Below are 21,081 nucleotides of genomic sequence, written 5' to 3' on the forward strand. Positions count from 1 at the left end.
TCTGGCTAAGCTGACTCTGGGGTCTTTGGGCTTGACTGAGCAGCCAGCCTCGAGAGCATCGGGAGGCCAAGTCGTGAAATGAATATTTAAGCTTGGCTAGTGTGCCCCCAGTGCTGTTGCTCGTCTCCCTCAGTGCTGCCAAGCAAGAGGGAGAAACCCCATAAATAAACAACGAGACAGTCCTTGCCTGTACTGTTATGGTAACCTTCCTCCTCCTGCCCTTCTTCCCAGCTCCTGCCCCATTGCTGACAAATGTATTCTCTAACAATTCATGACACCATGGTGCTTCCCTCCCCTCCCCCCCCCCGCCAGCTCAGCATGCTCAGGCACAAAGAGGTGTGTGCAACAGGGAAGGAAGGCGTGATATGACTGAAGGTGATCAACTCACTCTCTTTCCTAAACCAAACTCCCTTCTTCTGACGCCAGATCTGTCCACCAGCTCTTTGAGCCACAGAAATGCCTTCCAGTACATCCAAGAAAGATGACTCCCACATCTAGAGGGTGCTCTGAACAAAAGAAGTGTCTTCTCGGTCAGGTCAACGGCCCATCTAGTCCATCACCCTGTTTTCAGTGGCCAACCATATGCTTATGGTAAGTCTGAAAGCAGGACCCAAGCGCTACAGCTCTCTTTCCCGCTTGTGGCTCCCAGCAGCTGGCATTCAGAGGCATCTGTGGAGGGAGACCTTCCTTACGATGCCTGGAAGTAAGTGGCCATGAAGAAACTAGCTGCAGGTCCAGGAGGCTCGCCACCCCTTCTGAGAACCACAGGGGTTCTGTGAAACAGTCTTACCTTGGAAGTTGAACAGAATCCGTTCCGGAAGTCCGTTTGACTTCCAAAAGGTCAAAAACTAAAGCACGGCTTATGATTGGCTGCAGGAAGCTTACTTTCTGGGGGAACCCCATACTAAGAATTGCAAAAAAGATGGCGATATGGAAAAATTGGATGGAAGCAGGTGTATCGACCAACTGATAGATGGGGAAGATGAATTTTATACTTTTGCTATTTTAAGACAAAAATATCATCTATCAGATGCAGCCAAATGGCAATATCTTCAATTACAACATCTACAAGTGTGTTTGGGCCATCAGCTCTTTTAGCTTCCGAGATACCTGAGATATTGGAGCAATTGGACAACTCAATTCAAAAATAAAAGGCCAGCAAATTACTTTCTATAGATATCTATTAACAATACACAAGTTCTATATGCAGACTGCAAGAGATGATTGGAACTTTCATTATTACCCAAACAGTGGGAAAATGTATTAGCTTCAATACCTAAGGTGTCATTAGATTTAAAATTAAGACTAATACAAGAGTTTATTGGACTCCTTTACGGTTGTATAAAAAAGGGTTAGCTAAGAAAGCTCAGTGTTGGAGATGTGGCTTAGACAATGCCTCTCTGAAACATATACTTATATACTTATACAGTGTTCTTTGCTTAATAAGTTTTGGGAGAAAGTGCTGGACTGTGTAACTATGACTGTGCAGAAAAAGTTAAACCTTTCAGCGGAGAATATTTTATTGATGATGATAATAATAATAATAATTTATTTATACCCCGCCCATACCTGCAGTATGGAAATTATCAAAAGGAAAACGGAAATGGATTTCCCGTGCCCTAATGGTGGCCAAGAGATTGATATTGAGGAATTGGAAAAATAAAGATACGATACCCTTCAATCAATGGATTGATGATATGATATCACTGGCAATTTATGAATGGATTGATTACAGGCGCAGACTCTGTATAGATAAATACTATAACATTTGGAATGAGTTTATACAAAATGTGGTAGGCTATTAACATTTACATAAGAACTAGGACAATAACACTATACCAATTTATACATGAATGTATGTGAATATCATATATTGCTTTATGTGTGTGTACATATTTTCACTTTTATACGTATCGTTGTTGTTGTTTTCCTTCCCTCTAACTTTCCCTTCTTTTTTCTGTATCACTTTATTTCTTTTAACTGAAATCACCTTAATACAATATAAATATTTTTTTAAAAAAAAGATTTGATCCCTGGTACAAACACACACAGGTGCACAATAGCACAAGTTAATACAGAAATCCCTGAGAAATACCGTGTTTCTCCAAAAATAAGACACCGTCTTATATTTATTTTTCCTCAAAAAAACAAACATGGTGGCTTATTTTCAGGGGATGTCTTATTTTTTTATTAAGTAATTAAGTAACCTACAAGGTTAAACTGCCTATCACTATGGCTTATTTTCGGGGTATGGCTTATTTTCGGGGTATGCTTTATTTTCGGGTTATGGCTTATTTTTGGAGAAACACGGAATATCATGGTTTCCATTCAATCTTTTCTCCCATGCTCTCTCATCTAAACAGCCCCCCCAAGCTTTCCCTTTGGAGTGTTTCTAATTCTCAAATCAGTTTTCCAATTAAATAAAAACAAAAACCGAAGTTGGAACCCCAACCTCCCTGCCCTAAACAGATAACTGTATCTATACGCAATCCACAAGAGCCTCTTTGGTGAACCAAATGCAAATTGGCATATTAATTCATGTTGTTACCAAGAAAAGGGAAGGGGGGCCTTTTCACAAGTAACAATATTCTAATGCATGTTAAATCACCCCTTTACTTTTCTTTTGATCTCCAAGGCAGCTTTGTGTTCCCGTCTTGACTGACAGGGTGCTGGTTACATCGCCTGCAAAGAAATAAATAAAATGCGCCAGGCTTCTCTCCACCCCCCACCCCCCACCCAGTTTCTCTAAAGCTTTCAGTCTGATCCAGATAGCTGAGCATCTTCGTGACAAAATATATCCAACTGAATAGTGCTACTTGGTAGTGTTCTGCTTTGTGGGATAAAAACTTGTGTAGAGATTTGCTTTTTGAACTTGGTTCCCTTGAGCAGGGATGGGGGGAGAACTCTGATTCAGTTCGCATCTAAAAATTCACATTTCATCCTTTGAAATTTGCACTTTTCCAAATTATGCAATGGAACTCTCCACCCAAGTAACGCGTATAAAACTGCACACGCCAGAGTAAAGTTTGTGTATAAATGCACATATTGGTGAAAATAACACACACAAATTCAGTAGGAAAAACTGCTTTGCAAAAATGTGAAGATTAGGAAAAATAGCACCTAACGTGTTCAGAAGGGGAAAAAAACTTGCCCCAAACTGAATTTTCAAGACTAATGTAGAAATGTGAAGAACTGAACTTAAAATGTAGAAACAAGTAACTAAAACTGAAATATTTGCCCATCCCTACCCTTGAGTCGCCTAATGCTGTCTTTATCCCACTGCTACACAAACACTTTATTGCCATTCTCTGCTAATGGATTCTGGTGGGGGGAGATGCCTCAAGAATCCAGCCTTGAAGTTGGATTCAGCATTTGGCCTTTCTAACCCCAATGTATAGTTAACTTATGGAACTCACTGCAACATGGTATTAGAACAGGCATCCCCAAACTTCGGCCCTCCAGATGTTTTGGACTACAATTCCCATCTTCCCTGACCACTGGTCCTGTTAGCTAGGGATCATAGGAGTTGTAGGCCAAAACATCTGGAGGGCCGAAGTTTGGGGATGCCTGTATTAGAAGAACAGTTAACCCCAAATGGTTTTAAAAGGGTCCAGATAAGGGGTGGGGAAACCTGTTGCCCTCTAGGCGTTGTTGGACTTTCATATACCACCAAAGACAACACAGCAAATGGCCAGAGAGCATTGTAGCTGGAGTCCAACATCTGGAGGGCTGCAGGTTCCCAACCTCTGGTTTGGGTGAATACATGGAGAGCAAAGTTTACTTTAAATCAGATGTGGGGGACCTGTGGATGTTTTTCTTCTGCAACTCCCATAATCACTGACCATTGGCTACGCTGGCTGGGGCTGATGGGAGTTGTAGTCCAGTGTTGTCTGGAGGGCCAGATGTTCCCCATTTCTCTCTTGTCATAACAGCCAAACACACAGCTGCTGGGCTCAAAGGCAGGTGCCCTGGCTCCCGCCTAACACACACAGACAGAGGCTCTTACTTGTAAGTAAGAGATCTTTATTCAGGAAAGTAAAGGTACAATCTCAGCAGCAGATATCTCAGGAGTCACAATTCAGGATTTCAGGTGCAGGAAAAGGAGTTCAGAAATAGATCGGGGCAACACAGATATCCCAACAAGTTTCCCCATCCCTCCCACCCAGCTTTTAAAGATGAGGCATGGCATGCTCACTCGTGATACTCTCTTGCCTTGCGGGAATATGAGATTGCTCCATTGGGGCGGGTGGCTCTGCTCCCATCCACAAAGGCATTGCTAAGTTCTAGGTGACAAGACTGTACCTGCCTGTTCAGTCGCTGCCAACTTCTGTTCAGACTTCCCCCACCTGGTTGATCAAATCCCGACATACTGCTACAGGGCAGGGATACCACCCTGCCATGGCTGGCTTGGGAGCTTCCTGCAGGAATCTACCTGGTTGCTGTTGTGAAGGCAGAATGCTGAGGACCAAGGATCTGGTGCAACCTAGCAATTCTTTCACCACCCTGCCCCATTGAGTCTCTACTGACTCCTTGGCTAAGGTAAGAAGTTTTCAGCACAGAAGAGGAAGCAAAAACCTCCTTCTTTCAAAAGCGGCCTGAGCTCTTGCTGTTTGTGATACCCTCCAACTGTTTGTGTGCTCTGCATGATTCTGTTTTAATCACTTATTCATCTGCAGGCTCTGCTGTTCCCTGAGCATCCCAGGCTACAGCTTTTAAACCCTCGCTACGCTGCGGGCATGCTGAAAGGAGCAAACACTTTCCCCAGGACCCAGGAATCTAACAAAATATGACAGGCTCCAGTTTCCTTTTGTCGTCTTCTTCTTCTCATCATCTCCCTCCCTCCTGCATCTCCCTTCTCCCCCCTCACACTTCAAAAGGCATTACTCTGCAACAGATGCTGAGGACAAATGGCAGATCTGGCAAGAAGGAAAAAAAGATATAACTTTTTCTTTCACCCCTTCCCCAAGCTGAGGATTGTGAAAAACGATCCAGTATAAACTGTTCAATGGTGATGTTCCCCTTCTATGCTCTTGCCAGTGTCCCCTTTCATATGGGGTAGGGGGTGGAGGGTAGAGAATGAAATTTTAAAAAAGTGAAGGGATGAAGCCACCAACAACTTTCTCCAGGAAATATAGGATTGGGAAACCCCCCTCCTGAATAAGAGACCTGTTTCCTAGAGCCAGGGTTTTTGCCCCAGCCACATGTCATGAAATATGCCCCGGGATTCCATTTACCCATTATCCAGTCCATACAGCTGGTGCATTCAAAGCCCAAACTGATCTTTCCTCATAGAGAGGACAGGCAGGAGTAATCTGCACACCTGATTCCCTGTAGTGACTGTAGGGCAGTCCGTGGGGGGGGGGGGGAGAGCAAGTGAAGGATGGTAGGGATTGCTGCCTTTCCCACAGGCATATCCCACCATTGTATCAAGGTTACTGCAAGGCCAGGAATAAGGGACTCAGGAGGTGAGATTCAGGAATTGGAGCAGCCAAATGAAGCTGTTAGAACAAGTGCAGAAAGGAAGAGGCAAGCCCCAACTTTGTTCACACCCAGAGGGTCCAATCCCAGGAAGATGACCCCTCCAGTCTGGTGTTTTACCACAGGTGTATTCTGCAACATATTATTGACACAATAATAGTGCATTAGCAGCAGATTAATTTTGTTGGAGGAAGTAAACCTCTGGATACCAGGTGCAGAGATTGCTGTTGTGCTCAGATCCTGCTTGCTGGCATGCCATAGGCATCTTGCTGGCCACTGCAAGAGTAGTACGCTGAATATGAAAGGCTCCATCAGCCTCTTATTACATTCTGATGTAATAAGCCTTCAAGAGGAGCCTGAATGATCATATTGTGAAGGTTCCCCATATACAAGATACAGTGGTCTCTCGGTTTGTGACCACAATCTGTTCCGCGGAGGCAGTCGCTCGCCAAAGCGGTCGCTCCCCGAAGGCATGCTTCTGCTTCTGCGCGAAGCGCCGATAGAGCATTTCTGTGCACACACGTGCTGCGCAGATCGCGTCTGCGCATCCGACGCCACAGAACCCGGATGTAAACACTTCCGGGTCCGCAGCGGTCGCTCGCCGAAGCGGTTGCTCCCCGAGGTAGTCGTAAACCGAGGTTTGACTGTATCCTGCTTTCTAGGGTCCCTTCTGGCCTTGCCATTTGCTGCTGTTGCTGCTTCTATTTGACTTCAAATAAACTTTTGCTTAGAAGAGATGTGCAGCACCCCAGCTGGAGGAAGTTTTGAGCATTTCTGATATTCTGCTCACAAGGGCATAGTTCCACTGGGATCCCACCAAACACTAATGCCAAATTCTCGGAAAGAAGAGGAGAAAAGCAGCCACTACAAGCGTCTCTTGGGGTGTTCTTGCTGTTTCCCTTGGATGCACAGACTGGTTACAGGGAAAGATGCTACAATGACTAGTGACCTAAGGGCACCACTGTGCTGACCCTGCAAGGAGCCTACTGTCACAAAGACCAACCGAACCAGGCTGCCACATGTACGTGTAACTGTAAAGGCACGTTGTGAATTAAGTAATCTAATAAACACTGTAATAATAAAGTATTTATTGCGCATAATGAAGTGTTAGTGATTAGAAAGGTTGGGCACACTGCTGCGGTTTCTCCTGAACCCTTGCCAGTATTACTCAAGGCTGATTCTGGAGGCAGCAGTAGCTTTGGAGGAAAGGTTCCCGGCTTTGTTTTGATCGGCGTGTCGAGTGTTTGAGCTGCCATTCGGGTTTCTTTATATCGCCCTGTAATTGACTGCTCTCTCGAGGTGCAAAGAAACAGAAATACAAAAGGCGGAAGGAAAAGCTCAGGCTCCTTCTGCGAAATCTGCTGCTGAAACTGTGCCGCTTTCCCGAGAGCCGATTTCGGTAGCAAAAGGGCACTTTATAAACAGCTGGTGAAAATAGACTGGAACTCAAAGTCGGCTTGTGTTAAACTCCGTAAGAAAGCCCGATTTACCCTCCTGCACCTCCTTTGTCATGTCAATCAAACCACTTTCCTACTCCCTCGGGAGGCCCTCACAAAAAGGATAGAGAAACAGGGGGGAAAGTAAACAAAAATAAAAAGGCACATAAAGTCCTCCCAAGGCCTTTACTGCACTAGAGAGCTTGCGGAAAAGAACAGGCCAGGCAGCTGGTCCCTGGCCAGCCATTCTTGGGCCAAGGCAGGGCAAGTGGGGGCATCGCTTAACCTTCTCGAGTTGGTGGCCTCTCTTGCCCTTGCTTGTCAGACTCCACTGAGCTCTCTGGTCAGCACACATCAGTTTGGACTCCCTCTCCCCACCCACCAGAACACAGGCTGCAACATGCAGATGTTGGGAAGGAGATGCAGAAAAACCTCAAGTCTGTAAGGGGCAAACAGTATCTTAGTAGCGCAGGATTCACATACACACAAGGGGAATTACTTTGGAAACACTGCGTGGTACTAAACTACTTAGAGGAGATGCACTGAAATGAATGAACCTAAGTTAGTCATGTCCATTAACTTCAATGGGTCTATTCTGCGTAGGCCTCTGGTTGAATGCCACTCGATGTTCTCCTTGGACCCCTGCCCACACATACGTGTTCTAGAACATGTGTCTGTGCAATACACTGCAGGCAGGCAGCATTTGCTAAAACTGTTTTGCATGTTAGAAGGAGGCAGATTACATTTCAGTGGGGCTGATGCTTCTGTGATTAGAAGGGGGAACCCACAGTTCTGTACACAGCTACATCATGTGATGAACCACCAGACTAGAAATCAGGCTGGCCATTGGCTTTCCTCAACAGGAAGGACTATTAAAGCTTCCAGTTCAGTGTAGGACTTTGCCTGGGCTAGGATAGTATTTCCTGGGCCTGGCTTGGCCTGGCTATTAGTTCGTTTCCTAGCCTGGTCGTCAGCTGAACCTCCCACAGATCCTCAGTCCTGACACTGGCAGATTGTACTTGCTGGTTCAGCCTAATATTACCAAGTTCTCCAATCAATCCTTAAAAAGGATTTGGCCCCATACATTTTATCACCCTTGCAACTCTCCTTTGAAGCCTGTCAAATTTATCAAACTCCCAGCACTCAAAACAGAACATTTGGAAGGCATCAGGTTGGGGAGGGAGGGCTAATAACTTTAAGAAGGGTGTTCATATGCCCCTCTTCCCAACAGTAGCTTTGGCTGGGAATCCAGACAACAGGAATGAAATTTTCACTGTTCCTAGAAGCACCTGGATTCCTACCTGACAGACAGATCATTTTAAGAAAACGACCCCTTTCCTCTTCTAAATAATCTAAGTGGGTTTGGCACCTTGGTGTAAATGCCATTGCCAAATGCTCAGGCCTCTTCATCTCCTTCAGTACCATCTCACATCACAAGCACTGATGAAGGGGCTGCTGCCGTGCTTTTCATCTGCTCCACTGTGGCGCTGTCTCCAGGGATGGAGAGCGCGCATCAAAGCTGTCTCCTCTTGCAGAGCCATGATCTCAACATCTGGCACAGAGTTTCCATCATCACAGCAATGGGTGACAAAAGGACAACCATCTCTGGGTGTGAGAGAGGCCAACCAGTACAGGGTGTCCTTCCTGTTAATGCCACCCCCATTGCCACAAGGCACTGAACTGGCTAGAAAGAGCACATGGTGGGACTCACTTATTCCTTGGGAAATTGTCAAAAGCATGGGGAAGCCCATGCCAGCAGAAGATCAGCCAGACCTGTTTGTCTCTTTCTCTGAGAAATATACATTTCTAGTGTGTATTTCTTTCATAATGTTTATTAATGCTGTTCATAGAAGCAGTAGATAAATAAAACTATACCATACCATTAAAAGAACAACTACCCTTTGAGGAATTGCTGCAATATCTGCACTTCCAGCCAGAGGGAAGCAAAACACAGGCACAGAAGTGATGCTAGCTGAACTTCCATGCTCCTGAGCTGGCAAGGGCAGTTTGACTTTGCAGCCCTTTATTCTTTTGAAATTCCAAGGGCGTCTCCATTTTGCTAAACCTCTCCCCTATTTGCTTATTTATTTATTGGCTTATATACCACAGTGGAAAAATGCATGTTGGCAGTGAATGTAACACATCCGTAAAGCACCATTTTTTTTTTTTTAAAAAAGCTTTATCAACATCTGGACAGCGATACACAATAACTGATGCCAGAGTTGCACATCAGAAAAGGGTTGTGTAAACAGAATGGTCTTGGGCAGGTGTTGAAAACACAGCACTGCTGGTGCTTGCTTGATAGTAGCGGGCAAGAAGATCCACAACTGAGGCATCGATGCACTACATATCCTCTGTATCTTAAAGAAGCCAGGCATATATCATGGGCCACCCTTAACTGCGCCATTCCAGTCAAATGTAATAATTGGGCTGGTATATGTGAGGCAAGGCTAAGCTATTAGGAGCAAAGGGAAAAATCTACTGCTTAGTGTTGGCATGGATGAATGAATCAACATTTGCAGAACACATCAGAGCCAGAAAGCACTGGCTGTATACAAAGTACCAGAGACAACCAGCCAATCTTACCTAGGGCAGCAAGAACTCTGAAGCCTTTAGGACTCACCACATGACACATGGCCCAAGCCAATCAGAGCAACAAGAACCATTGAAAGGTGAAGGCTACAAAGAAAGGCAGCAGAGCCTGGACATGGTAAAGCCAAGGGTTTTTGTTAAGAGACTACTACTTAAAAGAATGGAGTAGAGAAAGGGGAGTACAAGAATGAAAATGCAGGAATCTGCCTTAAAGTGAGTCGGACTACTGACCCATCATCTAGTGGCAGCTCTCCAGTGTTTCTGACCAGTCACTCCAGTCACTCCCAGCACTGCCTGGAGATACCAGGGATTGAACCCAGGATCTGCTGCATGCAAAGTGTGCGCTCTGCCATAGAGTTACAGGCCTTTTCAATTAAAAGAGCATTGGGTATTTTCACCTTCCTCTCTCTGAAAGTCATAGAAGTGATGGGAGACAGTTGGTCCCAGCACCCATTGCCATTCTGAAAGCAAGGGAGCCCAAGGTACACCTCTTGTACTGAGCAATACAGCCACTGTTTTGACACGAACCTGCTTCACATGCATGAAGTAACAACATCATTTTGAAGGAAGACCACAAAAACTACCAGAAAAGGAAAGATGGGAGGGCAGCAAATGAAGGGATGCAGAAAGGAAACCTCAAAAGGTGCGCAGGTGATGGGTACATGATGGGAAGGTGTTTTTGGTCATTCGTTGGAAAAGTCAAATTAGTTACTCCAATGAAGAGAGACAATTGACTCAAAACACATTTGGGCCAATAAACCACAATCTGTGCACCTTTGAGGTCATGACACAAAAGATACTGGACCACTAAGATTTTCTTTAGCCAACCACAAAATTATTATATTTATCATTCATTGCACACTTCCAGTCTGAAAGAAAAGATCCCACTCTTGTTTATTTTAATTTACAAAGGCTTCCATTTTTGCTCATCTGGAAGAGATTGTTACCTGCTGTGAGAGCCTATTTACAGCAAGCCCACCCCCACCCACCCCATCCTCACTCTAATATAAAGTCTCCTGCAGCAATTCATCTGAAAGGTTAGCAGACAGGTGGCAGCCCCCCACCCAGCAACCCTGACAAACTTACCGCCTTTGCGCTGAACTCAGGAAGCATAATGCATGTTGCGCCAACCCAGAGGGGACATAGCAGCTTGTTGACCACCCCGTGGACATGATGCAAAGGCAGAACATGGAGAATAATGTCATCCTTTGTCCACTCCCATTTGTTAACCAGCCCAGTTATCTGCAAAGAAATTTAAACAGGCAGCATTAGGAGTAGAGGCTACAAACAAGCATGCACGCCATTTGTTTCAAAAGTGAGGGCCCCAGAGCTTAGACTACTGTCAGTGGGAGACATGAAAAGAATAGAAGAGGAAACCTTTAAGGTGTGTTAGAAATACAGTTTATCCATCCAGACACTTTTAGAGGGCATCTACAGCATCTCCTTCTGCATCAACCTGCTACCTCTTTGCCATCCCCTCTGAAAAGAGCTTTAGACTAAACATTGGCTGGATTTAGACTGCAGCCGGTGTGTCTGCTTTGAGCCCTGTTCTACAGCAAGTCTTTGTTCAGGTCCTTGTCAGGAGGGCCAACAGCCCATTTTACCATGAGCCACAGAAAAAGCAGGCATGTGATTGGTGCTTTTTTTTAAAAAAACAAACAAACAACCCCTGTTAGAATTTAGTTGCTATTGTTTTTGTTGTTATTATTATTACTGCTGAGAAAGAAAAGTGTTTCTTAACCATTATCTGTGAACAACAGAAACCCACAGATTGTGGAGCATGTATGGAGAAAAGAGCTCCAATCTCTTTGATTTGCTCAAGCCACAATGTCTGTGTGTTTCTGCCTCCCTAAAGGTACATTTTATCCACTGCAGGCAGAGACCTTGCGCTACCATGGCAGTCAGCAAGACTTAAAACTTCCAACTTTTTTTTTTAATTGCTCAGGGAGCTAATGGATTTTTTCTGCCTTGGGGATACACAGCTAAAGAGTAAACAGACTTTTCAAGATGCCTTTGTAGTCATCTTGTAGAAATGCAAATGGGTAAGAGAAGAAACTGCTCCAAGCTGGAACTGTCACCTCTGCTCTGCAGGGGAAGAAATACAGCAGAGTACTGGGAAGTGTCTTAAAAATTAGAGTGATGGTGTTTAAACCTGTCCTAGAGCTCTGCTCCTGATCCTAAACACAGGGATGATGGCTGTGATTAACAGAGGTTTTTTGTTTTTTTAACAATCAAACAGTATATAAATTGTACAAAACAAACAAACAAACAAACAAACATCGCCCCACACAGACTCAGAGGCACCGCTCTTTTCCTACTACTACTGTTCCCCAGTTGAGCCCATCCACAACAAAACAGGTTCCTAAGTGAGCCGCAATTGAGCAGGTGAAGAATAAACTCACCACAGCTTGGACATTCTGGTGGGTGCTGAGGACACCTTTGGGTCTCCCAGTTGTGCCACTTGTGTAAATGATCATGGCAGCCCTGCCCTTCCACTCTGAAATGGGGCAACTGGCTTTGAGAAGGGATGCGTCCACTTTTGAGCCACATCTCCCAGATTTGGGAAGCGAAAGCACAGGAACCCCAAGTTTCTCAGCACTAGGGGTGACCTTCTCTACATACTCTTCCTCTACAACAAGGAGAGCACTTTGAGAGTCCTTGATGAAATACTCCAATTCCGACACAGGGTGTTTTCTGTAAAGAGGAACAGCTGTGCCTCCACTCATCCATGAAGCCCACTGTGCAGTTACATAGGAAGCATCATTGGGGCACAAAAATGAAATCCGTTCACCCTTCAAGTCTCCGCCCGAGCTTCCGAGAGTCTTGCAGATCATCTGGGATAGATGGAGGCTTCGAGCGTACAGATCTTTGTAGGAGTGCTCTCCATGTTGGTCAACAATGGCAATTTTATCTCCAAAGGCCAGTGCTCTGGTGAAGACAGGAGCAATCTGTCCATGACAAGGTGTCCTGCTAGTATGTAGGCCTTTAAAGATGCAGTGAGCAGCGCTTAGGCCAGAGGAGTCCCAGACTGGAAGGCATAAGCCACGAACTAGACATTTGGCCAGATAGCTCCTATTTGAAATTAACAAGGAGCCTAACATTTCTCTGGTGCCTCCTGGCTAGCTGTGGTGCTGGAGGAAGAAGAAGAAGAAAAACTCAGTCAATATGCAGAGCGTGAACAAAAGATCAGCTCAAAAGACCATAGGAAGGAAGGAAGCTGCTGCACTTCAGTCCTGCCTGTGGGCTTCTGTTGGGTATCCAGTTGGACACTGTGAAAGCAGGGTGCTGGAATAGATGGCCCACTGGCCTGATCCAGCAGGCTCTTCTTAGATTTTTAAGACACACAAGAAGGGCAATGGTATCACCCTGCAAGACATGTTTCCTTTCAGATCAAAGACCGCCAATGGAAACTTTATTGTAAAGAAAAAACATGCAGCATTCTGTAGGACTGAATAATAATTTCTCATCACAAAAGTGCTGCCAGAAAAATATCATGCACCCCAGTGCTCTGGTCTCAAAGCTGACTTTGCCCTTCAGGATACAAGATGGGCCATGAAGTATACTGTGTTTTCAGTTTAACAGACATCGGTCCAACAAGAGAAGTGATCTTGCTGGATCTAGAGATGTGTTTCATCTTCAACATTAAGAATGGGAAACCCTGGGATAGGAGGTAATTAGGGCTCAGCAGTACTGTTGTAGTGATGTAACCCAGCAGAAAATGTTGGCACAAAACAGCAAAAATGTGAGGTGTTTCCATGCATCCAGGCGATTCACTTAAGGAACACTAAGCCAGAGGATGTAACAAAGCTGAAAGTTTAAGCAGGAACCGAGTGGAAGGGAAAAGTGTAAGATGGCATGTTGGGGGGCTGCTCACAGGAACTGAAGCAATTTATAGGACTGTTTATAGCCACCTCACAATTAAATTTAAAAACTCAAAGGGAAAAACTTTCCAAGATTCAATGCATTAATGAACAAGGTGTGGTTTTAATATGAAGCCCAGCTTGGCCAAGTTGTACGCATTAATGTGCATAACCGCTGACAACAAGCTTAATTCTCTCCACCCGCCTTAATTTCCTCTAAGCTAAAAGCCATAAACTTTTTGGCTTCAACATTCTCCACTTTTTAAACCACTCTGAAAGAAGCTGCTGATTTTGCGTGGGAAGGGCTTTTAACCAAATGTGTCACGCACCAGTGGAGAAGGAAAAACACATCCGATGACAGCAGCTTACCCTCTTTCCATTTCACACATTCCTCCCTAGCCTAGCAGCACAACTTTAAAAAGGTGTGTGTGTGTATACCTAACAATGAGGTTCGTTAGCAAAAACCAAATCACCTTCTTTATAACTTTAAAGCCCCCTCCCCAAGACAAATTCTTGCTGCTGAAGGTGTGTGTGAGACCTGTTAACAAGGGTGATAATTGGGAATGTGTATATCTTATATATCTTCCACATGCATGGAACCAACCCATAATAGGCCACGTATCCTCAGCAGAAAATACTATGGTGCGAGTTGCTACACTGGAATGGAATTATCAAAGGATTTTCTGTGTATATACACAAACAGCCAAATTCAGGAAATCTGGCACACATTAGATACCCTTTTATACATATTAACCTTCTGTTCTCACAACCAGAGTTGTGAAATGATGCTAATTTCCCACCCTTTTAATAAGAATAGAACAGCCCTACTAGATCAGACGTAAACCCATCTAGTTCTCAGTGGTGAATAAAATGCCCTAATGGGAAGACCACAAGCAGAAAATGAGTACAACTGCATTCTCCCGTCATATTCCTGAGCAACTGGTACTCAGAGGCATACCGCCTATCATACTGGACAATACATAGGTTAGTAGCCATTAACAGCCTTATCTTCCATGAATGTGCAGCAAATTCCATAATTTGACTGTGTGACAAAATCTTTCTTTTTGTCTGTCCCGAATCACCCAACATTCAGCTTCACTAGATGACACCTTTGGGTTCTAGTAATATGAGAAGGGACATAACCTTCCCTGTGTCCACATCATGCATAATTGTACATACCTCTGTCACGTGCCCCCATATTCACCTTCTGTCTAAACTAAAAAAAACAACCCAAATTTTGTAACCTTTTCTTAAACACAAGTTGTTCAAGCTATTGGTTGCCCTTTTCTGCATCTTTTCCAGCTCTATGATACTTGCTTTCAGACCAGAACTGCATTCCAAGTGTGGTCGCAACTTTATCTCTTCCAAAGGCTGATCTAGTTCAGCTTCTTGCTCTCATGATGTCCAGTTGCTTCTGGGGAAGCAGGACTTGAGGGAAACATGACCCTCTCAACTTGTGATTCCCAGCAACTGGTATTCTGAGGCATTACTGTTTTCGACACTGGAGATAGAACATAGCTATGGTATCATAGCTAGCAGCCATTGATAGCACTATTCTCTATCAATTTCCCAAACTAATTACATCAGCACAATCCCTGTGACAATATTTGCCTTGTTTTCTTTTAAAGACATTAATGTTATAATAATAATAATTAGTGTTATTATTATGTTAGTGGTCGTCACTACTTCTTGTGGGAGTTAGCCAATATTGGAGTCTCCAAAACTTCATGGGAAGGGAATTCAGTTTCCTCTTCCAGTTTACCCATGCTGTGCTTTATAATTAACTGGCAAGACCTGCACTGTAAACAGGGATCATGATGCTGTAAAAAACTAATGTGACCCCCAAGGAGGGTCAACAGGCAAGAAAATGGGGGTACCCCTACTGTTGATCTAACATTTTCATAGAAACAAAAGCACAGCACAAAAGATAGCATTGCCATCAGATAGATATCCCCCATAGAGACAAATAAATAGTTCCTACACAGAGGGATAGGCTGTGGGTTGCCACTTCCCTCTACCACAACCAAGTGTGGTGTAGCACTTAAGAGGGTTGGAAAAGGACCTGGGAGAACAGGGTTCAAATCCCAGCTTGGCCATGAAGCTCATTTTGAGTGACCTCAAGCCAGTCACTGTCTCTAAACCTAGCCTGCTTCATGGGGTTGTTGTGAGGATTATTTTTTTTGGGGGGGGGGACGACGACGACCATGCATGCCATCTTGAGCTGCTTGGAGGAAACGGTGGTCCAGAAAAGAAATAAATAAGCCCTGTTCCCGTGCAATTTAACTGCAAGGGTTCAGCAAACGAAGCTTTTCCTGGAACGGAGAGAGAAATGGTGGAGGAAGGGGGACTTTAGCTGCAAAATGTGGTCAGGTAAGAGGGGTGCTGGAAGATGGAGGGTGAGGAAAAGGAAAACCCTACTACCTCCCCGCCCCCACGCCCAATGTGTAGAGGGGGTAATATTTATTTATTCCCTTTATATCCGGACCTTTCTCCCGAAGGAGCCCAGGGCGTCAACTAACTAATGTACCTAAAGAGACAGGAGGTGCATCGCCTGGGCTGGGGAGGGGGCGGGTGGAGGTGGAGATGAAAGGTCCCCGCTTCACTTTCAGGGACCAGAGAGGGGAAGGAAAGAGCAGTGACACCTTCCTCTCACCCCGCCGACGGTCATTATTTCCACTCCTCAGCAGAGAAGAAGACGGAAGCCCCTTCCCTTCTCCGGGTCAGCCTCCGCTTCCATCCCCGCTTTTGTTCTCACCCGCAAATCAAGACGGACGGACGGCGTTCGTGCTTCAGCCTGCCGGTCCGTCCGCCAACGACGTCCCCCGTGCAAACGAGGAGCGGCCACGCGAGTTCCGGGGCATGCGTGGGACGGCGAAGGTGTCGGGGAAGGAGGGCAGCTCCCGCGCGCGTGACGTCGATGCAGAGCCCTGACGTCGTCACTGGATGTTAGGGTGGCGACACTGCCCCAGTCCGATCTGATGTCATTGGCGTCCTGTGATGACGTTTTTTTTGCTACATTGCCTATGACGTCTTCATGTGTTGAGCCAAGAGGATCAGGATCACAATTCGGGGGTTCTCAACATGCTCAGAATCGTACAAAACTGCCATTTGATCGCTGAATTTGCAGAATTTGGTTTGCCGCGAAAACAAACGCACCATAATATGCATAATAATCATTCAGCAGCACCCTCATCAGTGTCTCATCATATATTGTTTTGCTGCCCTCCTCCCCACGTCATCGGACCTGTGCCTAATATTAGAATTTACTTGCCATCTTTTACAATTTGGTTGGCACTGCTATACTGTACTATAGACTCGTAAGTGCTGACCATGTGATCTGTGCACAGTCATCTATTTGAAGGGCAGCTGGGTTTGAAGGACTTTCTGGTCCAAGTCTCATTTAAATATACTGTAAATATGTGGTCAGGCACCTTGAAGCTGTCCATCCACAGTTTAGCACCTGGCAGCAGAATGAGCAGGCACACAGATCACCTGGTCGTAGTTGTGCCCATTGGAGTGATATATGTTGTATTTCAATTTAAATTATAGCAATTATTACTAAATTTGCACATATGCAAAGTTTATGCATCTTTGTACAGTATTTTAAGTGATGTTCCTTTGTTCCAAGGACACAAAAGAGATCAGCCCCATTGCCTCTCTGACATGACACTTGAAACACAGAATTTGCTTATGTTCATTAAAATCGGAATTTTATGTAAACTCTGGATTGTGGTCCTGTTTATGTTTCTGAAGTGAGATTATAATAGCGGGATAATAAAAATATGTATTAATGATGTCTAAATATTAAGGGAGTCTTTCAGAGTTGTGGAACTATTTGTTTTAAAAATACATTCAAGCTGAAAAGATTTTCACTTTTGTGCTTTCTTATACATAGTTTTCTCTTTCAAATATTGTTAGGTATAAATTTTTTAATGCATCAGCAATGCATGAGGTGCTGCAACAATATATGTTTTTAGTCTTGCTCCTGGGTCTTCACAAATTTAGAGGCATGTGTGTTTTATTCATTTATTTAAATATTACTATTTTAGTAACCCACCACTCAATGGTTTAAGAGTACTTCTCAAAAACAGAGGACAGAAAAGGGTTTCACCCAGATGCTTCCCTGAATTATGCCCTACAGAAGTCTTCCAGAGCACAGTTTCATCTTAAATCTCCCTGTTTTCAGCTTTCATTTAAACAAGGCCTATGTCAAGCCCATCACAAATGCACAGAGCAGCTTGCAAACCTGACTGGAACAGAGACCCTAAAGGCTCAGAAACGAAAACGCCAATTAAGCAGGCCCCTAGAGTATTCTGGTATAAAGGCCTTGTGATCTTTAAGTCAATGTCATGATTTTTTTCTTCTTCTTCCTGGAGGTGTGATGTATAATTGATCAGCCTTTGGGACTGCCAAACCCTTGTTGCCCCTTCACACATCTGTGAAACACTGTACACTTGTTAGGGCCCTTTACGTCAAGCTTAGTCTACACACACTTCAAGTACAAGGTGTTAGAATCCTGAGGTGGGAAAATGGACTGTGCCACCAGACTAGAGACGGGAGGTCTCAGATTTAAATGCCCCCTTATATTTAAAAACTCGCTGTGACTTCATAAAAATTGCACACACAACAGCAGAGCCATAAAAGGGCCTTTCTCCCTGACCTGCTAGCTCTCTATTTGCAGAGAGGTTGTGTGTGTGTGTGTGTGTGTGTGTGTGTGTGTGTGTGTGTGTGTGTTTTAAAAAAATCAGACATTAGAGAGCAATTCACCTTCATCCTTAAGCGGTACAGTCCTTTTTTTCCACTGGGGCTTTCTACCTTTTAAACATTATTTATAGAGCATCTTCAAAGGCACATCTCAGAGTACCCTTGCCACTTGAGATGAGGTGGGTGGTGAATGGGGATGAGGGCTTTTTCAGTAGTGACACCCAGCCTATGGTTTCTCTTGCTTGAGAGGCATGTCAGGCACCAAACCTACTGTGTTTTCAGTACCAAATGTAGACCTTTTTATCTACCCTAATCTTTTTAATCCTCTGTTTTTTCTGCTTTCATTTTTTAAAAAAAAACTTACATTCATATCCTACTTTTCTGGGATACAAGATGGTATATACATGGTTCCCAAGTGGTTTCCCATCAGCAGACTCAGGCCTGCTTAGTGTCAGCAAGGTAGTAGGCTCTGTGGATTTAGACTTTACCCTGGGATATTCTTGTACTGTTGTGGTTCCTCCTTTGCACTTAGGTTAATCTGCTGCTGTTTTTAGATCACATCTCATTCTCATCATTCCACACATGTGTAGACTTAGCTTGACTTAAAAAAAAATATTGAATTTTATGGATAATTTGTTCTTTCCTTTCCTTTCCTTTCCTTTCCTTTCCTTTCCTTTCCTTTCCTTTCCTTTCCTTTCCTTTCCTTTCCTTTCCTTTCCTTTCCTTTCCTTTTCCTTCCTTCCTTCCTTCCTTCCTTCCTTCCTTCCTTCCTTCCTTCCTTCCTTCCTTCCTTCTTTCTTTCTTTCTTTCTTTCTTTCTTTCTTTCTTTTATTAGATCTGCAAGCCACTCTTCAAATTCAGAATGACACCGGAGGGCAGAAAATATTTACCTTCTAGTCCTGCATTCTCTTCCCAAGAGTGGCCATCTAGAAAATCCCTTAAGTGGGGCAGGAAGATGCTAGACTTCCTTGGCTATTTCCCCCAGCTTCTGACATTTGGAGGTATACTGCTTCTGCACACAGAGGCTCCATTACTTAGCCACAATGGCTAGCAGAGCCAGAGGCAGCTTCCCAACACCTGGGATTGGAGATAGGTCCTCAAGTCAGGGCAGAGACAGCTGAGGCCCTGCACCACTGCAGGCGTGCTGGCCAGCCTGGCGTGGAGAAAGCTTATTGGACTGCAGAAGCTATGAGGGGATTCCTGCTGCATGTGTGTTGTGTGGCAGACGTGAGCGGCCTTGGCACAGCCCTGTGCTTTCGAGACTCTGGCTCTGCTTTCAGACACATGGCAGAACGTTGGGCGCATCTGCCAGCTCCAAAAGCAGCTGCAAAGGGGGCTTGCCTCTTTGCCTCCACTCTGCCACTCTGGTTGAGGGAAATCAGGCAGAGTAACACTTTGTCAGCTACCTGTGGCTGCGGCCGTAGCACCAGGCAGCTGCAAAACGGATTTGTTTCCAAATAGTGGCACATGCTTTCGGAGCGTGCCTTTTCCGCTCGTTCTGTTTATTCGCTGGCTTGTTTTTAAATCCCACTTTTTTGGCTGACGATACCAGGGTGGCAGATTCCGGTTAAATAATTCAACAACGCTTCATCATTCTCCAGCAACCTGTCGTTGCCTTTCCCTCTGCCATATGTGAAGCAGTAACCATCAGTTGCTTCAGACATCTTGTAAAGACTCATCTGTTTGCACCAGCCTTTCCTGGAACCGTAAGATTAGACCCTGTTTTATTTGTTTGAATCACTCAATTACATTTTTTAGAATGCTTTTTTGTTGACCTTTTATTGATTTTAGGCTGTGATATTTATTTATTTCATAAAATCTATGGCCCGCTTGATTGTTTAGAAAGAAGTACCTCAATGGCTTGCAAATACATTTTAATAATGGTTGTTTTTAAAAGAGAGAGAGAGAGAGAGAGAATGTGTATACAGTATAGTACACTGCTTGGAGATTTTAAAACTATTAAGCGGTTTATAAATGGTTTTAAATAAATCAATAGGCTAAGGCTAGCCTATTGGATTCTAGCCAAGAGTGCTGGATGCATTAATGATCCTAAATACCTGCTGTTGGGAATCACAAGTGACTTCAGACCCTCCAGGTGTCTCTATTTTCCAGGGACCATCCAGGATTTACAGAAGCTGTCCCGGTTTCTGATTTGATCCAGTAATGTCCCACTTTTCCTTAGGCATTCCCTATTTCCATTGGAGAAATGTTGGGGGTGGGTATGCATTGCAAGTGAGAAGGTTCTGCTTCTGAGATTCCGTTTGGGGATTCTGGTTGTCCACTGTGCAAACAGGATGTTGAACTAGATGGGCCTTTGGTCTAATCAGACAAGACTCTTCTTGGGTTATAATGTTCTTAAAATTCAACGCTATTGTTCCCAGGAGGGGGAGGGGGCAATGTGCTTTAAAGGTACACAAAGTTAACCAAAAACAAAGCAGTATTTTGAGCCTCCTCACATTCAAGCAAAACAAGCATGTTTCTGGCTGAGCAGGCCCTTTTCAAAGCCCCTCGGTGAGTCAGGTGTCAGTGGGAGCCAGAAGTGCATTGCCCCTAAGGAGGGAGCTTGGTTCAAGCTAGAGAAACAAAAGGAAGCTGTGGAAGCAAAGAGTGCTTTTGAAAGCAGTAAGAGAAGCCCCTTCAAACAAGGAGGCAGCATCAAATGGGCAATTCTACCCAGATGCCTGAGGCTGGCTAAGCACATTAAAGGATAACCCTGCCATCCAGCAGAGGGCAGTGGTGTTCAGTGACAGTTCCCAGCACATGGCCGGGCTCTGTGGGTTGTGAGGATAGTTGCATTGGCCAACTCTTTGGTTGGTTTTTAGGGGCTGTCTCAAGCAATCCACCACTACAGAATTTGGCATAGCCTGCTTTATCTCCTGCTTGTCCATGTCTATTCCCAGCAGTGGCAACAAAATATTTCGCTCAGTTTCCATAAGAAAGGTATAAGCAAAGTTTTGCAGTGATACTGAAAGAGCCATCTCCTCTGCAAATAAATATGGGGGAAAGGAAAT

The 21,081-nt window shown here is 44.5% G+C and overlaps 1 protein-coding gene across 6 annotated transcripts in view; it reads right to left on the reverse strand.

The window, feature by feature from the left end:
• The window catches only part of ACSF3 (acyl-CoA synthetase family member 3), a 64,354-nt gene extending 47,806 nt beyond the window's left edge, over positions 1 to 16,548 (reverse strand). Inside the window, exons 1-3 of one of the 6 annotated variants that reach the window (XM_035118956.3) lie at positions 16,122 to 16,548; positions 11,909 to 12,637; positions 10,593 to 10,748 (exon numbers count right to left, since the gene is read on the reverse strand). In XM_035118956.3, coding sequence (XP_034974847.3) covers positions 10,593 to 10,748; positions 11,909 to 12,607 — 855 coding nt within the window. In that variant the 5' untranslated portion in view covers positions 12,608 to 12,637; positions 16,122 to 16,548. Of the gene's footprint in view, positions 1 to 10,592; positions 10,749 to 11,908; positions 12,638 to 15,893 lie in introns of all 6 variants that reach the window. The other 5 variants (XM_035118955.3, XM_035118954.3, XM_088671968.1 and 2 more) reach the window with 5 other exon arrangements.
• Between the last annotated feature and the right edge of the window lie 4,533 nt (positions 16,549 to 21,081).

Source organism: Zootoca vivipara, chromosome 6 (genome assembly GCF_965207765.1).
Source record: "Zootoca vivipara chromosome 6, rZooViv2.hap1.1, whole genome shotgun sequence".
In the NCBI taxonomy this organism is placed as follows: Eukaryota; Metazoa; Chordata; class Lepidosauria; order Squamata; family Lacertidae; genus Zootoca; species Zootoca vivipara.